The sequence below is a fragment of the Corvus moneduloides genome, chromosome 5 (assembly GCF_009650955.1).
Source record: "Corvus moneduloides isolate bCorMon1 chromosome 5, bCorMon1.pri, whole genome shotgun sequence".
NCBI classification, from domain to species: domain Eukaryota; kingdom Metazoa; phylum Chordata; class Aves; order Passeriformes; family Corvidae; genus Corvus; species Corvus moneduloides.
Window position 1 is genome coordinate 29,788 of NC_045480.1, and position 21,065 is coordinate 50,852.

General features: G+C 53.1%; 1 protein-coding gene across 19 annotated transcripts; it reads right to left on the reverse strand.

Moving 5' to 3' along the window:
• Positions 1–456: 456 nt before the first annotated feature.
• LOC116444028 lies at positions 457–20,383 on the reverse strand. 19 transcript variants are annotated; one of them, XR_004240166.1, is made up of 11 exons: positions 20,319–20,383; positions 18,776–19,424; positions 13,149–13,254; positions 10,648–10,772; positions 10,061–10,255; positions 9,684–9,911; positions 9,461–9,564; positions 8,513–8,726; positions 7,526–7,721; positions 6,538–7,450; positions 6,235–6,454 (listed from the first exon to the last, which is right to left on the reverse strand). XR_004240166.1 is itself a non-coding variant. In XM_032109073.1 (8 exons), exons 1-5 carry the CDS (start codon positions 14,541–14,543, stop codon positions 10,169–10,171), a joined length of 873 nt encoding a protein of 290 aa, XP_031964964.1. In that variant the 5' UTR covers positions 14,544–14,787; the 3' UTR covers positions 1,853–1,972; positions 2,589–2,694; positions 9,684–9,911; positions 10,061–10,168. The 19 variants fall into 19 exon arrangements, 13 of the variants coding, with proteins under 13 accessions (XP_031964954.1, XP_031964964.1, XP_031964963.1 ...); XR_004240169.1 differs by lacking the exons at positions 18,776–19,424; positions 20,319–20,383 and adding exons at positions 9,207–9,315; positions 14,078–14,375; XR_004240167.1 differs by lacking the exons at positions 18,776–19,424; positions 20,319–20,383 and adding an exon at positions 14,078–14,375 and having other exon boundaries at positions 8,530–8,726.
• Positions 20,384–21,065: the final 682 nt, after the last annotated feature.

Genomic DNA, 21,065 nt, shown 5'->3' on the forward strand with positions numbered 1-21,065 from the left:
CCAATTAGACTATGAAGAAAGAAGTCTATAAAAGAGTTTGTAAAATAATTAATCAATCTTGCTGCACAATTCCTGCCTGCTGGATCTTCTCTCCTCCTCCTCCTCCCTATGGCTGCGGGACACAGTGATATACCCTAGGTCCTCGGCCTGTGGTAATAGGACAATGCAGGATTTAGTCTCTGCTTTTAAGCTCTGCACCTGCTTCTGAGCCCTCGAAACGCAGCACTGGGTCTCTTTTTGTGAGCCCAAAACCGCTCCTGTCCCTCGGGTTTGGAGCCCCCCAGAAGTGCCCGGGGCCACAGCTGGACCCCAGCTGGGCACCAGCAGCTGCTCCCTCTCCCACCCGTGGGATGGGGAAGAGACCAGAGACAAAATTCCAGCTCAGAACAGTTTAAGAATGGAAACCAAGACAATCATTTGAGATTAATGACAACACATAGTAACAGTGAGAGCAACAAGAGCAGTGGTAACACTAATGAACAGGAGAGGGAGAAAAACCCCTCCACACCTGCCCTGTTACGATCCGGTTTAAACCCAGAAAAGCAAAGCAAGCTCAGTCTCTGTGCATAAACCAGAAAGAACTTAGAAGGTTCAAAATATCCCCAGAAACGAGATTAAAACCAAACGAGGCTAGATGTTGTTGCCAAAAAAATGGATGTATTTTATTTAATAGAAGAGAGGCAAAGAGAAGGGAAGAGAGAGAAAGAAACAGAAAAAAGAAGGGTGCGTGGGGGGTGGGGAAACAGGGAGAGGGGTTGGATGGAAGCCCATCACCCATCTGAGGGTGCCAACGACGTCTTGTTGCTCCCCTCCATCCGGTCTGCCGGTGGTGAGGGTCCCCCGTGGGCGCTGTGGTCACGCCGCCACATGCTGCCACAGCCGAAGGGTGCAGAATTCCGTGGGTTAATGCACACTTTGGGCCAGGTGGGAACGCCCACGTGCCTCTTTTGCAGGGGCTGGCTTGACACTGTCCCTTGCAACACTGAGGGTCTGTTGCATCATCTCTGGTGCTCTGCTGCAGGGTCTGGGGGCCCCTGTGCTGGGCCATGTCACCCCTTCTGCTGTGGATGAGCTTCCTCCCCCCGGTGAGGACTCCGCAGCTGGGCTCTGCACAGTTGGAGGATGGGCAGTCACTGCGTCTGTGACCACAGGCTTTTCCGAGGTACCCAAAGCCTCTCCTCCCTCCACCCCTTGGTGCGAGCCCGGGCAGCTGATAGCCCTGGGGCCGTGCTCCTCATCTTGGAGGTGTTAAGCCTGTGCTCCGTGAATATCCCCAGCCCTGAGTTGTTACTTTATCTTATCTTCATCAGCGAGCAGTGTCAGGCCTCAGGGCCCCATTCAGGGTGTGGGAGTCTTCTGCAGCTTTTGTAATACAGTTTTAAAAGTCTTTTAAGAAAATGTTTAAGTCATAAAACATAATATTTCAGTCTTTGAAACCCCTCCCTTTAACGTTATAAATCCAATATCTAATCCAGAGCACCAGAATCTCCCACTGTGGAGGATTTCCATATTCCTGTTGCTTTCTCTGTGTTCTGTCCTGGGAATTTGTGGACTGAGGAAGGCACTGGCCGCTCCTCTGGCCAAGGGGAAGGCTCCTGTGCTATTCCCATGAAGAGAACACCTGGAATTACTGCCCTGGGAACCCAGTCCGGTCTTTCCAGTGACTGGGGGACATCCAGAGGGTCTTTACATGAAATGAAAATGAGACCCCGGCCCAATGCATTTACAGCAGGATTGGACACTCCTGGCCAAGGCGACCAGTCCATGGAAATTGGACCGGTGACGATCCAGGGGGGATTTTAAGTTGGATACTTGCAGATTTCATCGTGCAGAAGCTCCAATTCTTTTGGCACCTCTTGTTTAAATGTCTCCCCACTGGAAGAGGTCAATTAGTCTTTGTAATGACCTGACTGCCAGAGGCAGGGAAAAACAATCAGCGTTCCCTGAACGCCTCCATCACTTCCATGTCCACCTGCAATGACAGGCCGATGGACAGGCAGAACAGGCTCAGAGACGGGGCTTTCAACACAAACCATTCCATCATTCCATGATCTCTGCCTGTATTAATGTTGCACTCTTCCCTCTCAAATTTAAATTCCCAAATTTAGATGATTTATTCAAGGAATAATTTTAAAATTATTCAGGAATAAAAAGGGAAGCATCAAACATACAAGAATCATTCCCACACCCACCAAACCATTCTTAACTGGAAGCCTATTCCCTCATCTCTGTCTTTGTTTTGCTTTCCTGGAAAACCTTGTGATGCCAGAGTCTCTCAGAGCAATGTACTGGCATTACTGGAAGGTTTGCTCTGTCAGAGAGCCTGGGGGGTTTACAGCACTTGTTCCTCTGCATCTTTACCCTTTCATCAGCTTTCCCCTACAACGGTGTTGTGGGAGAAGCTTGGAATTACTAGAAATGGATCAGGTTCACATTTTTTCCCCACCAGTTTTCATCTGGTTTCAGATTCCTGGAATTACCCTCAAATGTGCCCTAGAACACTGCTGTGAAAGGATCAATCAGAAGAACAGCCTGAAAGGAGAAAACCACCTCGGCAGCAGCCAGAATGATCCCATTTCTCTTCTTACCTGGTCCTGCCAGGGCTCCCAACAGCCATTCCCATTGTGAAACAAGAGCTATGGAAGACATTCCTGCTGTCCGTGAGGGTGAGGAGGCAGTTCTGGATGTTCTTTGCTGTGGAATCAGACAACAAACAGAGTGTAAATGATCTTGGTAGTCCCTTCCAAGCCAAACCAGCCCGTGATTCCATGCGTGGATCAGCACTTGTCCCAACTCCATTCCAGAAACCTCCTCCCACTAACCCAGAACTTTCCTTTTTCTGCTCAACATCAGGGATTTGCTGCCGAGTGCCCCGGGCAGGGGAAGCCTCAGCATTCCCTGGGGTGCCTCAGCATTCCCTGGAGTGCCTCAGCATTCCCTGGGACGCCTCAGCATTCCCTGGGGTGCCTCAACATTCCCCGGGGCGCCTCAGCATTCCCTGGGGTGCCTCAGCATTCCCTGCGCTGCTGTTCCACGCCGATCCCGCGGCCAGCGCCTGTGCGGGCTGCAGTGCCGGGCTCTCCCCACAAGGCGGCAGCACCGGGAGCGAGCAGCCCCGGCCGGTCCCGCCGGCTCGGGGCAGCTGCGCCTTTAACCCGCCCTGAGCCAGCGGGGCCGTGAACACAACGGGCAAAAACTCCACCGGTCCCCTTTATTTCACCCTCAAAGGCACAGGATCGCAGCATTTCCTGGGCTGGAAGGGACCCACAGGGAGCATCGAGTCCAAATCCTGGCCCTGCACCCCAAGAATCCCACCCTGTGCCCGAGAGCCTTGTCCAGACCCCAACTCTTCCCCCAAGATCCTGAAAACACAGCGGGGCTGGGAGAAGGATGACCATGGAGGATTTTTTATATAGATCTCCTTGTACGATCGTTATATAATATTATTAGATAGTCCAGGAACCCATCCCTGTGCCTGGACACCCATCCCTGTGCCGGGACACCCATCCCTGGGCCGAAATACCGATCCCCCGCGGCCCCCACTCGTCCGCTCGGGGCTGTCCCCGTTTCCCGCTCACCTCCGAGCCCGGACCACCCGCCCCGGCGCCCTCGGCCCGCAGCGCTGCTCCCCGGGCTCCCCGCCATTGCCGCTCCTGGCGAAGAAGGGCGGAAGTCACCGGGACCGCACCAATGTGGCCATTCGACCTTCTCAAGATGGCGGCCGGAAGGACCCCGCTCCGTCTATTCGACTGCCTGAATGCTCCCGCCTGCCCCAGGCGCCGCTGACCCCACAGTCGGTGTCCGCATAGCGGGAAACGCCTCAGAAATCTGCGTGCAAGCGCTGGGCTGGCGTCGGCGTTGCGTTCAGGCAGCCGAATAGACGCACCTGGCGGGGGGGGGAACTTCCTTGCCGCCATATTGAGAAGGTCAGAAAACAGCGTACACGGCCGCCATCTTTAGTGTGGCGGTGATGCAACTTCCGCCCTTCGCCGCCATCTTGGGTGCTGGCAGAAGCCACTTCCGGTCGAGCCGCCATCTTTAGTGTGGTACACTTAAGGGCCCCCGCCGCCCCTCACAAGGGCGTCTATTCGGCTGCCTGAATCCGGCCCGGACTCCGACGCCGGCCCCGCGCTTTCCGCGCGATTTTCCGCGGTGCTTCCCGGTGCGAGGACACGGCTGGTGGGGTCAGCGGCGCCGGAGGCGGGCGACTGCTCCGCGACCGGCGGCAGGCATCGGCAGGGACACCTCTCCAAGGGGCCTAGTGCGTCCGCCATCTTGAGTGTGGCGGAAGTGTAAACCACCCTCTGCAAGGTCCTGGCAGGTTCTAATAAAAACGTCACTTAACGCCGTCCCGAGAGCGCGGAACTGCGCCTTCCTTTCCGAGCCGCCTCCTTGAGAGCGACACGCGGGCGGCTCGATTCCGACCGTGCCCGCCTGGTGCTCCCCGCCCGGGTCGCGCTGCGACCGCGCCTCTGCTGCCCGGCAAAACCGGCCCCGCCCCCCGCGCTGTCATTCCTCGCGGTCACCGCCCCGCACGGCGCCCACTCCTTTCCATAGCTGTGGCCCCACTCATGCACGGCCGTGTCCCTCGGCGCTCCGAACCGTCCTTCGCCCCTCCCCTCCGCTGACAGACCCAGCCCCGCTCGCTCCCGCTCCTTGCCCTTGCCACGCTCGGCAGCCACCGAGGCCGCCGCCCGCCCTCTCGGCTCGGCCGGCACCGGGCGGCAGCAGCGCCGGGGCGCCGTGTCGGGGGCGGCAGTGCCGCGCTTTCGCCACCAGGCGGCAGCAGCGCCGCCCAGCTCAGCCCGGGGGCAGGGACAGAGCAGAGGGAAAAGCCGGCTCTGGGCGCTCTGCAGCTCCTGCAGCCCGAGCGTCTCGGCTCCTGGGGCCAGGCGCTTGCTTCTTTCCTTCCTACAGAAAAACGCCGGCTCGTTATTCGCAAAACTTGCTGATCTCTATTCCCAGCTTCTTATATTCCTGTATGCGGCAGAGCAGAGAGAGAGGGCTGGCTCATTTCAAAATGAATTTACATCTAAATCAGTAGCACTTGCCTATAGATGTAAAAGTGAAGAACTTAACAGGTTTTAGTATTCTGCACACATCCCTCGCTGGGAGGAATGGTAAAAAGTTAAAAACGAATGAAATGTAAAAAGTAGAAAGTTAGAAACAAAGTTACAACAGCAGAAATTTAGAAACAAACAAAGAGGTCAAATACAACAAACAAACAAATTTCCAAAGGTCCAAAGTTAAAAACAAACAAAGTTAGAAACAAAAAAAAAAAAATTAGAAACAAAATTAGAAAGGTAGAAATTTAGAAACAAACTCAGAAAGGCAAGTGTTGAGCCTTTGACAGGGTACCCTTCCTTCTCGGACCAGGGTGAAAGAGCAGAGGAGGCTGCTGTTCTGCTGAGTTCTTTATTTCACAGTCTCACAGCTGTCTTGAAGGCAGAGTTCGAATGGGGTTACATGATAAAGCCAAGCAGCAGCAGCAGGCAAAACCAGCTTCTTCTATATGCTCCATACACTGTATTTTTTCTTACAGAAGTGTGGATTCTATTTGTTAATTGACCAGTAAGATTAACACACCATTCTAGTTTTCTTTTTCTTAACCCATCCCGGTCTAATTCTAACAGTCGTAAGCCTCACACAAGTGTCATCTGCCCTTGTTCCATAAGGAATCCCTCTACAGACAGGGAGTTGTCACCGGCCCCGTGCTCATGGGCTGCAGGGGACACCTGCACTGAGGAGGAAATGGAAACGGGAAAGAGGGAAATGCAACCGGATGGGACGCACCTCTGGCACCACATTTCCTCTTCTTCCTGCTGTCCTGGAAAGTCCCAAGTAAATCCAGTCCCTCAGACCTTGCATCCCTGAACGCCAGGAGAGCCGGTGTTTTACCCAGATCCCAGTGCCCTGCACGGCTGCGCTGACACGAGCGCAGGCCGATCGCTCCGCCCAGCACCATCCCTCATTTTCTTCCCACGGCTCCCCAAGCGGCCCCAAACCACCCCAGCGTGTCTGTGCCGGGGCCAGGGCCTGCCCCGAGCCCGACCAGAGGCTGTCACCCAGCCCTGCACCAGCTGCCACCCCCGGGAGAGCTGGGAATGCACTGAGAGCTCGGCTCCCCGGGCTCCCCAGCACCCAAACCGGTCCTCACACACACAAAAATGCCCAACCTGCCCCTCTGGGCACAGCCAAACACCACAATTCCATCATCCCCAAGGAACTCTGGCACTTGCCTCTTCACCTCTGCCCATTTCCAGTAGCCGGGGCTAGGACCGGCCTGTCAGAAAGAGCATTCCCTAGGCAGTTCATCCCAGCCCAGAGGAGAAGAGGAGCCTGTCCCTGACCCACACCATGGGCAGGACAAGGGGGGCCCTAGCTGGCTTTGCCTACTCCAACACCAAAGCTCTTGGTCCCAAAGATGGGGCGAGTTCAGTGGTTTTTTCCTGTCCTGAAAGAGAGCAGAAAAGGGAGGTTAATCCCACTGTGGAATCCAAGACTCCTGCATTTCCTATTTCTGCTCTGATTGCTCACCGTGCAGTTTTAGCCATGGAAAAAAAAAAGAGAAAGACACCATATCAAATAAAATTGCCCTTTTCCAGCATTTTTATTCCAGGCATTAAAAGGATGCTCATTTCTCTTCTAGCATTGTTTCCCTCATTTTAGGAGAACCGTTTTCATCCCAGACCCCACTCGTCAGTTGTTCGATCCTCTGGCACTGGATTTGGACAAAAGAAGGGACGCACCTGGACTGCAGGAAATCACTGAGAGAAAACCCTTCCAAAACCTGACAGAGAAAAAACAACAGGAGATGCAGGAAGACACATCCCTCATTTGCACGTCTGGAATGCTTTTCTAAAGACTTCTCTGCATCTGGACGCTCTTTGCTCTTGGCTTTCTTTACAAGAATGCATTTGCTGCTAAACACGTCTCAGACCCTTACTTGATCGGGATAAGGTGGGATGGAGATGAAGACTCCCACAGGGAATAGCCAGGGAGATGCAGGGCCTGGGAACATCAAGGACGGAGAAGAGAAGGAACAGGGATTGTTTTTCTTGTTTAGAGCCAGCAGTGCTGTGAGCTTGGAGAACACACGGCACCGCAGGGATCCAGGGCAGGAGCGGGATAACTCCGGGATAAGGGGAATCTGCTCCCACTCCAGGGCTGTGCCAGTGAAGGAGGGGAATTTTTTAGTGCCTTCATTGCACACAAAAACCAAACCCAGCACCACCGAGCTGGACTTCCGTGAGCTGCAACACAAAGCGGCCCCTGGCCTTTGGGGGAACACAACCTCCCCGAGTCACGGAGCCAGGGGATGACACTTGGGAATGATCCTTGCTGCCTGCAGGCAAATCAGATGAGGGAGCCACAGGAGCTCTGGGGTTTCCTGCTCTTCCTGCAACGCCATCGGTCCAGACCAGGAGACCTTTCCTGGAACAGATCTTCCCTGTAAAGGGAGCTACACCAAAGCTCAAGCCCTCATTTAGAGACCCTTGGAAAAGCAAAGGTGAGAGGGGATTACCTGGAGCCCCAGGGGACCGAGGTGAAGGCGATGAAGAAGCAGACAGCAAAGTGCTTCCACTGCTTCTCACTCCAGCAAGGGGAACATCCCTGGAATTTCATGTCCAGCGTCGCTCCCAAACCCCACAGGTGAACCCACACGTACTCCAAGGCTGATCTCCTTCAAACTTCCAGCAGCACAGACCCACCGGGAGGAACTGCAATCCAAGGACACACGTCAGCAACCGTCTTCCCGCTTGCCGCTCTCTCCACATTTTCCCTTTCCAGTGGGATGCAGGTGCCACCCCCCAGAGGCAGGAGAACTGCCTTGCAATCCAGTACAAAACCTGCCTGGAAAGCCCAGGATGCCCGGAGCCAGCAGCCGTTTCTCCTGGAGCTCCTGCTGACAGGCATTTGAAGCCTGCTGTGCCTCACAGCTGCTTTTCTGCCAAGGGCATTCCCATCTTTTCTTTTTTAGCCCAAATAAAGGTTTGCAAAGCTGAGTTTTGTGAGAAGTGCTTCATATTTGGATTATTCTCAGCTTGGAGTTTCCCTCGGCACCAAAATCAGGGGGTAAACCCAACATGGCCTCAAAGGGCCATAAGATCCCAGATATCTAATCCCCAGTTCCCTCAGGATTGGTTCATTAAAGCTTTTCAGGGGTAATTTGGCAAACTTCAGGGTTTGGTGATTTCACCATCAAAGCCACATGAAACCTGTGCAAAAGGAACTTAACTAAAGCTGGCTAAAAGTGGTCCCTGCTGATGACTCATTAAAACACCCCCTTAAAAAGGAGCTAGGATTGATTCCACACTCCCAAACCCCCCCTTGCCACGATCGGCGCTCTCTGCCCGCCAAGGACACGGCACCGGGCAGGGACATTTCTCCCACTCCCCGGCAGAGACCTCCTCCTGCCACATCCAGGGAACCGCAGCCGCTCAGGGAACACCAACTTTGTCCTGGGCTGGGAACAGGACAGGGACAAGGAACGCTTTGAAGTCATTCCCACCTCGGTGCTGTCCAGACCTGGCAGAAAGCGCTTCCCACACCTCTCCTGGAATTCTCTTCCCCGGCCCTTCCAGCTTCGGAAGGCTTCCGGGGGAGCCTCAACTTTCGGTGCAGCTCAGAAGCTGCACGCGCCTAAAGCATCCCCACGGGAACACGAAGCTTCCCTCGGGCATTTCGTTTCTTTATCCCAAATATTCTCCCCACTCAGCCACAATCTAGAAAGAACAAAAGGGAAAAGAAGGAAGACCAATTAATTCTGACGTAAGGAGTCTTGACTATCCCGACACACTGCCAGGTGAAAAAACATCCCTGCCCCTCTAACAAATCCCTCTGATACTGGCTCCATTCAGGATCAATTATTTAAACGCTGTATTAAGGAGCGTAAGGACACAACGCTTGGAATTCTCAAAAACGGCTCAGCTCTCGGCTACTCCAAGCACTTTCCCACCCGGGGAGCTGAGCTGTCCCAGATTTAAACGCCACGTTTGATCCAAATCCGACAGAAATCTGCTCTTGTTTGGTTACTGAGCTTTCCCAAAAGCTGTGCAGTCAAGCCTGGAAATCCTCACTGAAGCTTTGCCATGTCACATCGGGATTTACCCTTGGGAAAACCCCACTCTGAGCACTTGGGTTTCAAGAGGTTGCACCCGATGTTACAGACGCAGAATTCCTGTGGGGTTTGGCATTTCCTGTACCTCCAAACACGTGAAAAGAATGAAGTGCAGAGTCCCAAGGCTCCATTATTGCCATTCTCCTCACATCCCTTTCCTCAGCTGCACGTGGCTTTGTGCCTCCTCTGAAGGGCTGGAAAGGAGTTTGGGAACCCCCCCTCAGCTTCTTCGGTTTTCAGCCTTTTCTCTGAGGCAGCCCAAAAGGCAAACAGGAAAAAAAAACCCCAGAAGTGCACAAAATCCCAGCCCCTCCCAAGATGCAGCTCCTCACACCAAACCTTGGGAGAATCCCTGGTGCTTCCAACACCGCTGCAATCCCACCTGGAGCTGAGCTTACAGGGTGCTCTGCCTAATCCACATGCAAGCCTGGATAGCCCAAAGCCTGCAAGAAAAGAGGAGGCAAAGTGAAGGGGAGAGGGGAAAAAACGGAGTTTTGGGTTTTCCCCGTGTTTGCAACAGGATTGAAGGGCAGCATGGAGAGCTTTCATGGAAAAGAAGTACCAAAGGCTGCTTCATTGCCAGCAATTAGCGCTGCTCAGGTTGAATCCAAGAGGACAAATGCACCGGGATCAAACAGGAGCGGCCGACACGATGGGTTATGACACAGATCTGTGAAGCTGGAGCCTTCTTTCTTCTCCCGGGCTCTCCCAGAAATTCTCCATGGCCGGACGTGCTCCCACTCTCCCCGCTGGGGAGGATGGACTTGGATAGCCCGGGTGACTGGTGAGCCTAAAACAAGAAAGTGATGCAGTGATCCAAGTGTTTTTCCAAGGAAATGACATATTCTCTGGACCTGGGATAACCCATATCCCATGGCCTTCTCCAGGAAGGGTCCCAGCTGGATATGGTCTCCCAGAAAGGATTCCATAGGGGCTCACCTTTTGCCTGGAGCTTGGCTGAAGTCCTCAGCAATGCCAGGGAATGTGGCCATTGGAGGCTTTGGGCAGATTTGGCTCATTTGCCTTTTTAGGCTTTGCTTCCTTCTCTCAGCCTTCCCACTGGATTGTGGCCTCCGAGGAATACGTAAAATCCCGTTCCATTCCTATTCTTTCGGACAATTTTTTGTACCGTTCCTGTACAAAACGAGGCCCCCTGTTCGGATGCTTTTCCCCACCGTTCCCCGGCAGTTTTATCTGCCACTGCATTCCCTGCGTTGCTTGGGCTCTTCCCAGGTCTCTGAGCTCCTTCACAAGGCAGGAGATCGATTTGGCCCAGGAACTAAACCCTCCCGAGGAATTGTCTGATGCCATCTCCGCATTTGACAGCTGATCCTTGTGCTCAAAGGATCCCTCTTTCTTCCCTTCAGCCAATTCCAAGGCTCGCTGCCCCCAGCTGGGATCAGTCCCCAGTCTGATCCCTGCACTCTTCCCTGCCGGGATCCTGCTCAGGAATCCATGGGCTACGAATGTAAGAATTCATTCTTCCCACCCCTGCCCAGTTCCAAAGGATTTGGTGTCTGCCTTACCCGGCTGGAGCCCGCTTCCAACTCTGTTCTTGCTGCTTCTGCTGCTTTCCATTTCCCAGGAATTCCACCGACGGAGCGACAGCGATTTCCAGCTCCGCCAGGATTCCCTCTGTTGCGTTTGGGTGCTGGAAGGATATCAAAACCAGGGTCTCTGGGGCTTTACTATCAGGAAATTACATCCCCGGATTTGTTCACTTCCAAATACTATCTCTTCCCAACAAAGCACTGGGCATCCAGGGAATACAGAAAGTGATGGGCTGACTGACCACAGCTTACTCCTCTGGAATGTCAGAGCTTGGAAAAAAAGGGCAGTTGAGGCTTCTCCTGGTGCTGCCCGTGAGGTGTATTTTACTTAACAGCCCCTTCCCGTGTCTTTCCCTGTATCCACCAAAAAATCCACCCGTTCATTCCCCAGCTGCTTGCTTCCTCCCTCTTTTCCTGTATCCAACAGAATTTTAACAGGTGAATATTCCCCTCTGCAAGAGCACCTTTCATTCCAAACCTAAGAACAAATGAATCACTTCCCTTTGACCGTCCTCAGTAGGATTACACTGAGAGCAGTGGATGGAAAATGATCCTCTCCTGGTCCCTGCTGGATTCCCGGAGCAGGGATTCTTTCCCTCTTTCACCCCCCCCACGGCGCCCTCCTCCCCCTCCCGCCCCACCCCGCACCCTTTTCAGGCTTTGTTCCACAGCTTTTGCCTCCAGGCCTCAGATCCTTTCGTTCTACAGGAGCTCCCAGCAGCTCCACAGCCTTTCCTCTCCCATCCTGATCATTTCTCCAAGAATGGAGCTCCGCATTTCAATTGCCTTCTCTTTTCTCTGACAATTCCCACCAATGCAGACCTAAAGCTGACACAAGGAACACTCGGTGCCCACAAATCCAAACCCAGACCCGGCCATCCCTAAACCAGCAACTCCCAGACAATTTGCGTTCATTCCAACCTAACACTGAGGACTCACCCAATCCTTCAAAATTCCCAAGAAATATCCTGTTGCCTTCACAGCTCCCAGGGGATTCTGCTTTGTGCTCACACGGATTTGGGACTTCCCTGAAAAAAACCGTGCAGGGCACGCTGGAATCCCCGATCCCGTGAATCCGGGGAGCGTTAAAAGCTCGGTCCAGCCTGGGCCCCCGGAAATTTTTGCCAAATATCCCCCAAGTCCTCGGGATAACAGAACTCTCTCTGGTACTGCATTTTTGGCTTTGGAAAGCCTGGAATTACTCTATTCCTAGTGCTGGGCTCTGCATATGGCCGAGAAAATCCCGGCCTCCACACAGACCCAGATTCCAAACTTTTTGATGCATTTCAGCAAACCGAGAAATTCACCTTCCCTGCTTCTTCTTAAGGGCATCCTTCTCTTCCCTTACCCGGCGGGCTCTCTCCCACTGGGGGTGGGTTTTCCCCTTCCCATGCTAATTAGTCCCTACTTCTAGGAGGTTTAGGCACCTTTCTTCCCTGGGAGGGATTTCTTAACACAGCTACCGAGGCTTTGGGAGTCTTCTTTATCTTCTACTTTCTGGAAAAACACCCTGTGATCCATAAATGCCACAATCCAGACGCCCAACTTCAACAAGACATCCTTTTTACCTAAAAACACACACTCTCAACTCTTAGATCTTTTAAAGTTTTACCCCCGCAAAATTCCCCTATCTTTCCACCACTGAATTCCTCAGTCCTGCTTCCAAGGATTTCTTGAATACCACGGGGCTTTTCTCAACATTTACCCCCACGACCTTCCCTACGTGCCCACTGCTCATCACCTCATTTTTCCCTCAATGTGTTCGTTCTCCACCCCAGAGAGTTTGTCAAGTGTTGCCTCCAAAATGTTCCCCTTCTGTCCGCTACTGAGTTCCCCATTTTGCCTCCAAAATATTCCTTCTGTCCCCTCCAGATTGCATCCACTTTTACCCCCAACATTTTACTTCCTCTACAATATTGATCAAACCTTTTCCACCCCAAAAATGTGCATTCTCTCCCTTAAACAGCACCTCAGCTTTTCCCTCAAAAATGCCCCAGAGAGAAACTCAGATTCAGCCCCCAAACTCCCATCTTCCTACACAAACAGTTCTTGTGGCCCCTCTCAATTCCCCCAGGCTTTCAGCTAAAGGAAGAACTGGAAGCCTATTCCCTCATCTCCGCCCTTGTTTTGCTTTCCTGGAAAACCTTGCGATCCCACACTTTCTCCAAGAGATCTGCTGGGAGTACTGGAAGGTTTGCTCTGTCAGAGCGCATGGAGGGTTTACAGCACTTGTTCCTCTGCATCTTTACCCTTTTATCAGGTTTCCCCTGGAACGGTGCTGTGGGAGAAGCTTGGAACTACCAGAAATGGATCAGGTTCACATTTCTGCCCCACCAGTTTTTATCTGGTTTGAAATTCCTGGAATTACCCTCAAATGTGCCCTAGAACACTGCTGTGAGAGGATCAATGAGAAGAACAGCCTGAAAGCAGAAAACCACCTCCAGCAGCAGCCAGAATGATCCCATTTCTCTTCTTACCTGGTCCTGCCAGAGCTCCCAACAGCCATTCCCATTCCAAAACAAGAGCTGTGGAAGACATTCCTGCTGTCCGTGAGGGTGAGGTGGCAGTTCTGGATGTTCTTTGCTGTGGAATCAGACAACAAACAGAGTGTAAAGGATCTTGGTGGTCCCTTCCAAGCCAAACCAGCCCGTGATTCCATGCGTGGATCAGCACCTGTCCCAGCTCCATTCCAGAAACCTCCTCCCACTAACCCAGAACTTTCCTTTTTCTGCTCAACATCAGGGATTTGCTGCCGAGTGCCCCGAGCAGGGGACGCCTCAGCCTTCCCTGGGACCGCAGCATTCCCTGGGACCGCAGCATTCCCTGCGCTGCCTCAGCACTCCCGGCGCTGCTGTTCCACGCCGATCCCGTGGTCCAGCGCCTGTGCGGGCTGCAGTGCCGGGCTCTCCCCACAAGGCGGCAGCACCGGGAGCGAGCAGCCCCGGCCGGTCCCGCTGGCTCGGGGCAGCTGCGCCTTGAACCCGCCCTGAGCCGGCGGGGCCGTGAACACAGCGGGCACAAAACCCCACCGATCCCCTTTATTTCACCCTCAAAGGCACAGGATCGCAGCATTTCCTGGGCTGGAAGGGACCCGCAGGGAGCATCGAGTCCAAATCCTGGCCCTGCACCCCAAGAATCCCACCCTGTGCCCGAGAGCCTTGTCCAGACCCCAACTCTTCCCCCAAGATCCTGGAAACACAGCGGGGCTGGGAGAAGGATGACAATGGAGAATTTTTTTTATATAGATCTCCTTGTACGATCGTTATATAATATTATTAGATAGTCCAGGAACCCATCCCTGTGCCTGGACACCCATCCCTGTGCCTGGACACCCATCCCTGGGCCGGAATACCGATCCCCCGCGGCCCCCACCGTCCGCTCGGGGCTGTCCCCGTTCCCCGCTCACCTCCGAGCCCGGAGCACCCGCCCCGGTGCCCCCGGCCCGGCAGCGCTGCTCCCCGGGCTCTCCGCCATTGCCGCTCCCGGCGAAGAAGGGCGGAAGTCACCGGGACCGCACCAATGTGGCTATTCGACCTTCTCAAGATGGCGGCCGGAAGGACCCCGCTCCGTCTATTCGACTGCCTGAATGCTCCCGCCTGCCCCAGGCGCCGCTGACCCCACAGTCGGTGTCCGCATAGCGGGAAACGCCTCAGAAATCTGCGTGCAAGCGCTGGGCTGGCGTCGGCGTCGGCGTTGCGTTCAGGCAGCCGAATAGACGCACCTGGCGGGGGGGGGGGCCTTCCTTGCCGCCATATTGAGAAGGTCAGAAAACAGCGTACACGGCCGCCATCTTTAGTGTGGCGGTGATGCAACTTCCGCCCTTCGCCGCCATCTTGGGTGCTGGCAGAAGCCACTTCCGGTCGAGCCGCCATCTTTAGTGTGGTACACTTAAGGGCCCCCGCCGCCCCTCACAAGGGCGTCTATTCGGCTGCCTGAATCCGGCCCGGACTCCGACGCCGGCCCCGCGCTTTCCGCGCGATTTTCCGCGGTGCTTCCCGGTGCGAGGACACGGCTGGTGGGGTCAGCGGCGCCGGAGGCGGGCGACTGCTCCGCGACCGGCGGCAGGCATCGGCAGGGACACCTCTCCAAGGGGCCTAGTGCGTCCGCCATCTTGAGTGTGGCGGAAGTGTAAACCACCCTCTGCAAGGTCCTGGCAGGTTCTAATAAAAACGTCACTTAACGCCGTCCCGAGAGCGCGGAACTGCGCCTTCCTTTCCGAGCCGCCTCCTTGAGAGCGACACGCGGGCGGCTCGATTCCGACCGTGCCCGCCTGGTGCTCCCCGCCCGGGTCGCGCTGCGACCGCGCCTCTGCTGCCCGGCAAAACCGGCCCCGCCCCCCGCGCTGTCATTCCTCGCGGTCACCGCCCCGCACGGCGCCCACTCCTTTCCATAGCTGTGGCCCCACTCATGCACGGCCGTGTCCCTCGGCGCTCCGAACCGTCCTTCGCCCCTCCCCTCCGCTGACAGACCCAGCCCCGCTCGCTCCCGCTCCTTGCCCTTGCCACGCTCGGCAGCCACCGAGGCCGCCGCCCGCCCTCTCGGCTCAGGCCGGCACCGGGCGGCAGCAGCGCCGGGGCGCCGTGTCGGGGGCGGCAGTGCCGCGCTTTCGCCACCAGGCGGCAGCAGCGCCGCCCAGCTCAGCCCGGGGGCAGGGACAGAGCAGAGGGAAAAGCCGGCTCTGGGCGCTCTGCAGCTCCTGCAGCCCGAGCGTCTCGGCTCCTGGGGCCAGGCGCTTGCTTCTTTCCTTCCTACAGAAAAACGCCGGCTCGTTATTCGCAAAACTTGCTGATCTCTATTCCCAGCTTCTTATATTCCTGTATGCGGCAGAGCAGAGAGAGAGGGCTGGCTCATTTCAAAATGAATTTACATCTAAATCAGTAGCACTTGCCTATAGATGTAAAAGTGAAGAACTTAACAGGTTTTAGTATTCTGCACACATCCCTCGCTGGGAGGAATGGTAAAAAGTTAAAAACGAATGAAATGTAAAAAGTAGAAAGTTAGAAACAAAGTTACAACAGCAGAAATTTAGAAACAAACAAAGAGGTCAAATACAACAAACAAACAAATTTCCAAAGGTCCAAAGTTAAAAACAAACAAAGTTAGAAACAAAAAAAAAAAAATTAGAAACAAAATTAGAAAGGTAGAAATTTAGAAACAAACTCAGAAAGGCAAGTGTTGAGCCTTTGACAGGGTACCCTTCCTTCTCGGACCAGGGTGAAAGAGCAGAGGAGGCTGCTGTTCTGCTGAGTTCTTTATTTCACAGTCTCACAGCTGTCTTGAAGGCAGAGTTCGAATGGGGTTACATGATAAAGCCAAGCAGCAGCAGCAGGCAAAACCAGCTTCTTCTATATGCTCCATACACTGTATTTTTTCTTACAGAAGTGTGGATTCTATTTGTTAATTGACCAGTAAGATTAACACACCATTCTAGTTTTCTTTTTCTTAACCCATCCCGGTCTAATTCTAACAGTCGTAAGCCTCACACAAGTGTTACATCTGTATTACACAGATTTGCCCATACAGTTTCGATCAGCTCTTATTGTTTATGTGAACACTCCATCTAAAAAATATGAACAGTGTAATTCTATCTATATTTTGTCTAAAGTAAAGAATTGTGTGAAAAGGTAACACTGCTGCAGCAAGAGCTGTGTTTAAGATCTCTGCTACAGCTTTTTCAGGTTTAAGGCACTTAGCATCTATTTCTACTAAAAGTTAAAAATCTGTATTTCTATTTCACTTTGGTGTGGCTTCATGGATGTCAGCTTGTCCAAAGGTTTTAATTCAAACCTAGTGCTTTGGCTTCCCTCTGGGCCCGAGGCCAGAGGAGCCTTCACTCTAACAAGAAGGTTAGAAACAGAAAGGTAAAAGTTAGAAAGTAAAAAACAAATTTAGAAAGGCACAAAGTTAGAAATGTAGAGTGTTAGAAACAAACAAAGCTAGAGAGGTAAAAATGGGGAGAAAAACAAAGGTTTAAAGTTTCAAAGTTACAAACAAACAGAGGAGAAAGGGACAAATCTAGAAAGTTAGAAACAAACAAAGGTAGAAAGTTAGAAAGGTAGCAACAAAAATGGTAGGAATGTAGAAAGGTAGAAACAAGCAGTATAAAGTTGGAAATGTAGAAAGTCAGAAAGGTAGAAACAAACAAAGAGAGAAAGTCAGAGATGTAGAAAGTTAGAAACTACCGAAGGTAAAAATGAACAAAGGTAAAAGGAGAGAAAACTTAGAAAGGTGGTACAAAGTCTTAAAAGTAGAAACAAAAAAGGTAGAAAGGCAGAAGGTCAGAAGGGTAGAAATGAACAAATGCAGAAAGGTAGAAACGCAGAAATGAACAAAGGTAGAAATGTAGAAAGTTAGAAATGAAGAAAGATGGAAAGATAGAAAGTTCAAATGGTAGAAACAAACAAACATGTCAAGTTAGAAATTTAGGAAGGTAGAAAGCAACAAAGGTAGAAAGATAGAAAGGTAGAGAGTCAGAACCAAACAAAGGTAGAAAGTTAAAAAGGTAGAAATGAACAAAGGTAGGAAGTTGGAGAGGCAGAAAGTGCAGAGGCTGGCAGCAGCCATTCCAGCCTTAACGAGAGCCCTGAGTGGAAGAGCAACTTGTTACACTGATCTTCACTTTGCTAAGCGCCTTCTGCTTTCTTGGGAAAGATGCAGAGCAGGCAAATGACTACAGGTAGAAGCACCAGGTGTGACTGTTCTTCCTTCACCTCCCAGAAAGCTGGGGGGTTTCATGTCTGAGTCAGTGGCCTAGAAGGGGCAGAAAGTCTGCCCTGACAAGTGTGTGGGCATGGATCTGTTTTGTCTTTCCCTGTGCCCATTGCCAAAACTCTCTTAAAACTTTCCCAAAATAGAAACACAAAGACTGGGGCAGATCGTGCCTGAAGAAAGAGTGGTCTCTGTTTTTTTCCAAGCTGCTACAGAAACAAAGGTAGAAAGGTAAAAATGAACAAAGAAGGGAAGGTGAGAAAGGTAGTTCTAAAGTCAAAGTCAGAAAGAGAGAGAGAGAAAGTCAAAGTCAGAGAGAAAGTCAAAGTTGGAGAGAGAAAGTCAAAGTCGGAGAGAGAAAGTCAGAGAGAAAGAAAGAAAGTCAGAGAGAAAGTCAGAGAGAAAGAGTCAGAAAGAAAGAGAAAGAAAAATAGAGAGAAAAAGGAATAGAGAAACAGAAGAATAGGGTTTGAGAGAAAAAGAAATTGAGTTTAAAAGAGAATTAGTGTTGAAGAGAAAAAGAGAAACTGAGAAATAGAGTGACAGAGACATCCAGAAACAGTTAAACAGTGAGAAAAAGATAAAGAGTTAGAAAAAGTCAAGTGAGGAATAGACTGAAAAGTAAAGCAAAGCAAGAAATACGGCGAGAAAAATTACTAAACCACACCAAATGAAGAGAGCAACCAAAAGGGGGGAGGGGGGGTATCTTTATTAGGGTTTATTCAACTTGATTGAACGAGGGTTTTCTATTTACACTTCAGCAAAGCAAGTGGAAACAACAATGCACACAAGCACAAGCACAAATACAATCCATATGCACACTGGTCAAAGTCCAACTGACATACAGAGCAATATGTGCAAGTGCAGCAGCAAACACGAACACAGAGCAACACAAGCCAACCCCCTATCAGTACAATGTAACAATTGTTCTATTTCTGGAAAATTCATTACATTTTATTGTTCTAGGAACCCAAAGCAACAGCAGCACACGGAGAAGAAAACACTCATCCACCACACACCTCCTTCAGCTGACACACAAACCCACCCTCGCTCTCGTCTCAAGAGCACCCCATGGGAGCGCGGTTCCCGGGAGCCCCAAAATCATCCCGCCTGACAAATCCCCGGCACGGTCGGCACCCAAACCCTGGCGATGAACGGCACCTCACAGACCGGCCGGGTCCCAGATAAAAAAACCCAGCTGGGAGGGAAAAAATCCCCAGCCAGGGCAGCTGGGTTGTTTTTACTCTAAGTTTAAAAAGTAGCTGAAAGGCAAAACTCCCACACACAAGGTCAGAACCATTCCACACCCGCACTCTTCTCGCAGGCAGACAGACACAGTCACACACACACACACAGTCACACACCCTTCAGCTTACACCCTGACTGCAGCCCTTACTCAAAACATTCCAGCCATGAAGATGCTCCGATACAGCTTCTGGATGCTGCTCCTCGACGTCGAACGGCGCGCGCCAGGAAAATCGGCAGCGTCGGCGACCACGGAGATCTGAAGCCGCCTCGGGGACCTGCGAGACAACGGGAGGCAGTCAATGAGACGCCGAGGGCTGGGAGTTATTCCCACACCGGGCCCGTAAGTCTTCTACCCAAAAACCCATGAAAAAGAGATGAACCACTAAGTTTGATAACTCTTCTACTTAACCGTGACCCTACGTGCCGGGGCAGGGCAGCTCAAACCCAGAAAGCACACAGGGAAGTGTTTTACCATGTACAGCCCCGTGAAACAGAGTGGGCCGAGAGGCAAGAACTAAAACGCAGGGGAAAGCAGGGATTAGATACAATAAAATGTCGGTAGGGCCTTTTTTAAGCTGAACCTAAGTCGATCACTACATCAAGTTGAACTCTATGTTCACTTCCAAAGACATATGTCTTTTCAAATCTTTTCAAATCCAGACAGCTGGTTTAGAACTTCTGTGTTGCTGTTTAGACATCAAGCTTTGGGGCTGAGGTTTTTTTATTCCCAGGTGCTTGCTGGCAGTAAAAATACACTTCACATCTGCAGTGTGTGCACGTGGCTTGGGCTGTGGATTCTGGGGCAAAAAAAAATCAGGAATCAGGGAAAGAAAGAGATGGAAAAGAGAAAGAGAAAGGGAATGTGAAGGGAAAGGGAAAGGGAAAGAAAGGTGGAAGAGAGAAAGGGAAAGGGAAGGGAAGGGAAGAGAAGGGAAGGGAAGGGAAGGGAAGGGAAGGGAAGGGAAGGGAAGGGAAGGGAAAAATTAGACATAAAAATAATATTAAACCCAAAAATAAAAATAAATATGATGCCGCTCCCCATCCCGTTCCCCCGTTCCCCATCCCATTCCCCGCTCCCCCATCCCGTTCCCCCGCTCCCCCATCCCGTTCCCCCGCTCCCCCGTTCCCCATCCCATTCCCCCGCTCTCCCATCCCGTTCCCCGTATCCCACGCCGTTCCCCCGCTCCCCCATCCCGTTCCCCCGCTCCCCCGTCCCGCTCCCCCGTTCCCCACCCCGCTCCCCCGTTGCCCCGTTCCCCCATCCCGTTCCCCGTTCCCCATCCCGTTCCCCCGCTCCCCCATCCCGTTCCCCCCCGTTCCCCATCCCATTCCCCGCTCCCCCATTCCGTTCCCCCGCTCCCCCATCCCGTTCCCCGCTCCCCCGTTCCCCATCCCATTCCCCCGCTCTCCCATCCCGTTCCCCGTATCCCACGCCGTTCCCCCGCTCCCCCATCCCGTTCCCCGGTCCCCCGTCCCGCTCCCCCGTTCCCCATCCCGCTCCCCCGTTGCCCCGTTCCCCCATCCCGTTCCCCGTTCCCCATCCCGTTCCCCCGCTCCCCCATCCCGTTCCACCCCGTTCCCCATCCCGTTCCCCCGCTCCCCCATCCCGTTCCCCATCCCGTTCCCCATCCCGTTCCCCGTTCCCCGTTCCCCATCCCGTTCCCCATCCCGTTCTCCCGCTCCTCGCTCACCGCCCGGGCCCGTCCATGCCCGCCCGCCCCAACCGCTCCCGCCGATTCCAACTGGCCGCGCGCCGCCCCGAGCCGCCTCCCCATTGGCCAGGCCTCGGCCCGCCCCGCCTTCCCATTGGCCGCTGGGCCCGTCAATCACGCGGGAAACCCCGCTGCCCGCAGGCGCTGTCCCACGGCGGCCGCTGGAATGCGGGCCGGGCGCATCCCCAAGGGAAAAGGAGGCACAAAATGAGGAATTGGGAAGTAAAAGGGGAAGGCTGCGCAGCGCCCGCGGCGCCCCGACAACGAGGAGCAGCCCCCACTCCTCTCCCCATCTTCGTTTCACACCCCCGAGCCCTGCACGTTATCAGGGAGCAGCCCCAACCCTCTCCCATCATTAACTCGGAGATATTCCATGGTTTTTCCAAACTGCTGAATTTATTGTGCTGAAGAGCCGCTTCATTCAGCACACACCGGTCCATAGAGCTGCATAGAAAAGTGCTGAGATACAATTCCAGGCTTCCCCAGCCCATCTCCAGGTGTCACCCCCAGCCCTCCCAGGGGCTCCCAGTTCCCAGGGCAGAGCAGAACCAGCACCCAGCCAGCAGCCCCTCGGTCCTGCGAGGTGTGTGGCACTTCCAGAAGTACACCATGCCTTGGAGCAAGCTGGCCAAACAACTCCACACCTAAACCCTTCAATCCCTGCAAGTCAAGGCAGACTCACAAATGCCCAAGAATTCGCACCTGCCATGGAAAAGTTAAAAGATC

Excerpts from the sequence above, each read along its gene's own strand:
- LOC116444028 (XM_032109063.1), bottom strand. The coding sequence starts at position 3,917 with ATGGCGGCAAGGAAGTTCCCCCCCCCGCCAGGTGCGTCTATTCGGCTG. Across the intron at positions 2,695-3,578 it reads CGGGTGGTCCGGGCTCGGAG|CAAAGAACATCCAGAACTGC; the intron begins GTGAGCGGGAAA and ends CTGATTCCACAG. Across the intron at positions 1,108-2,588 it reads GGGAGCCCTGGCAGGACCAG|AGCCCAGCTGCGGAGTCCTC; the intron begins GTAAGAAGAGAA and ends CCAACTGTGCAG.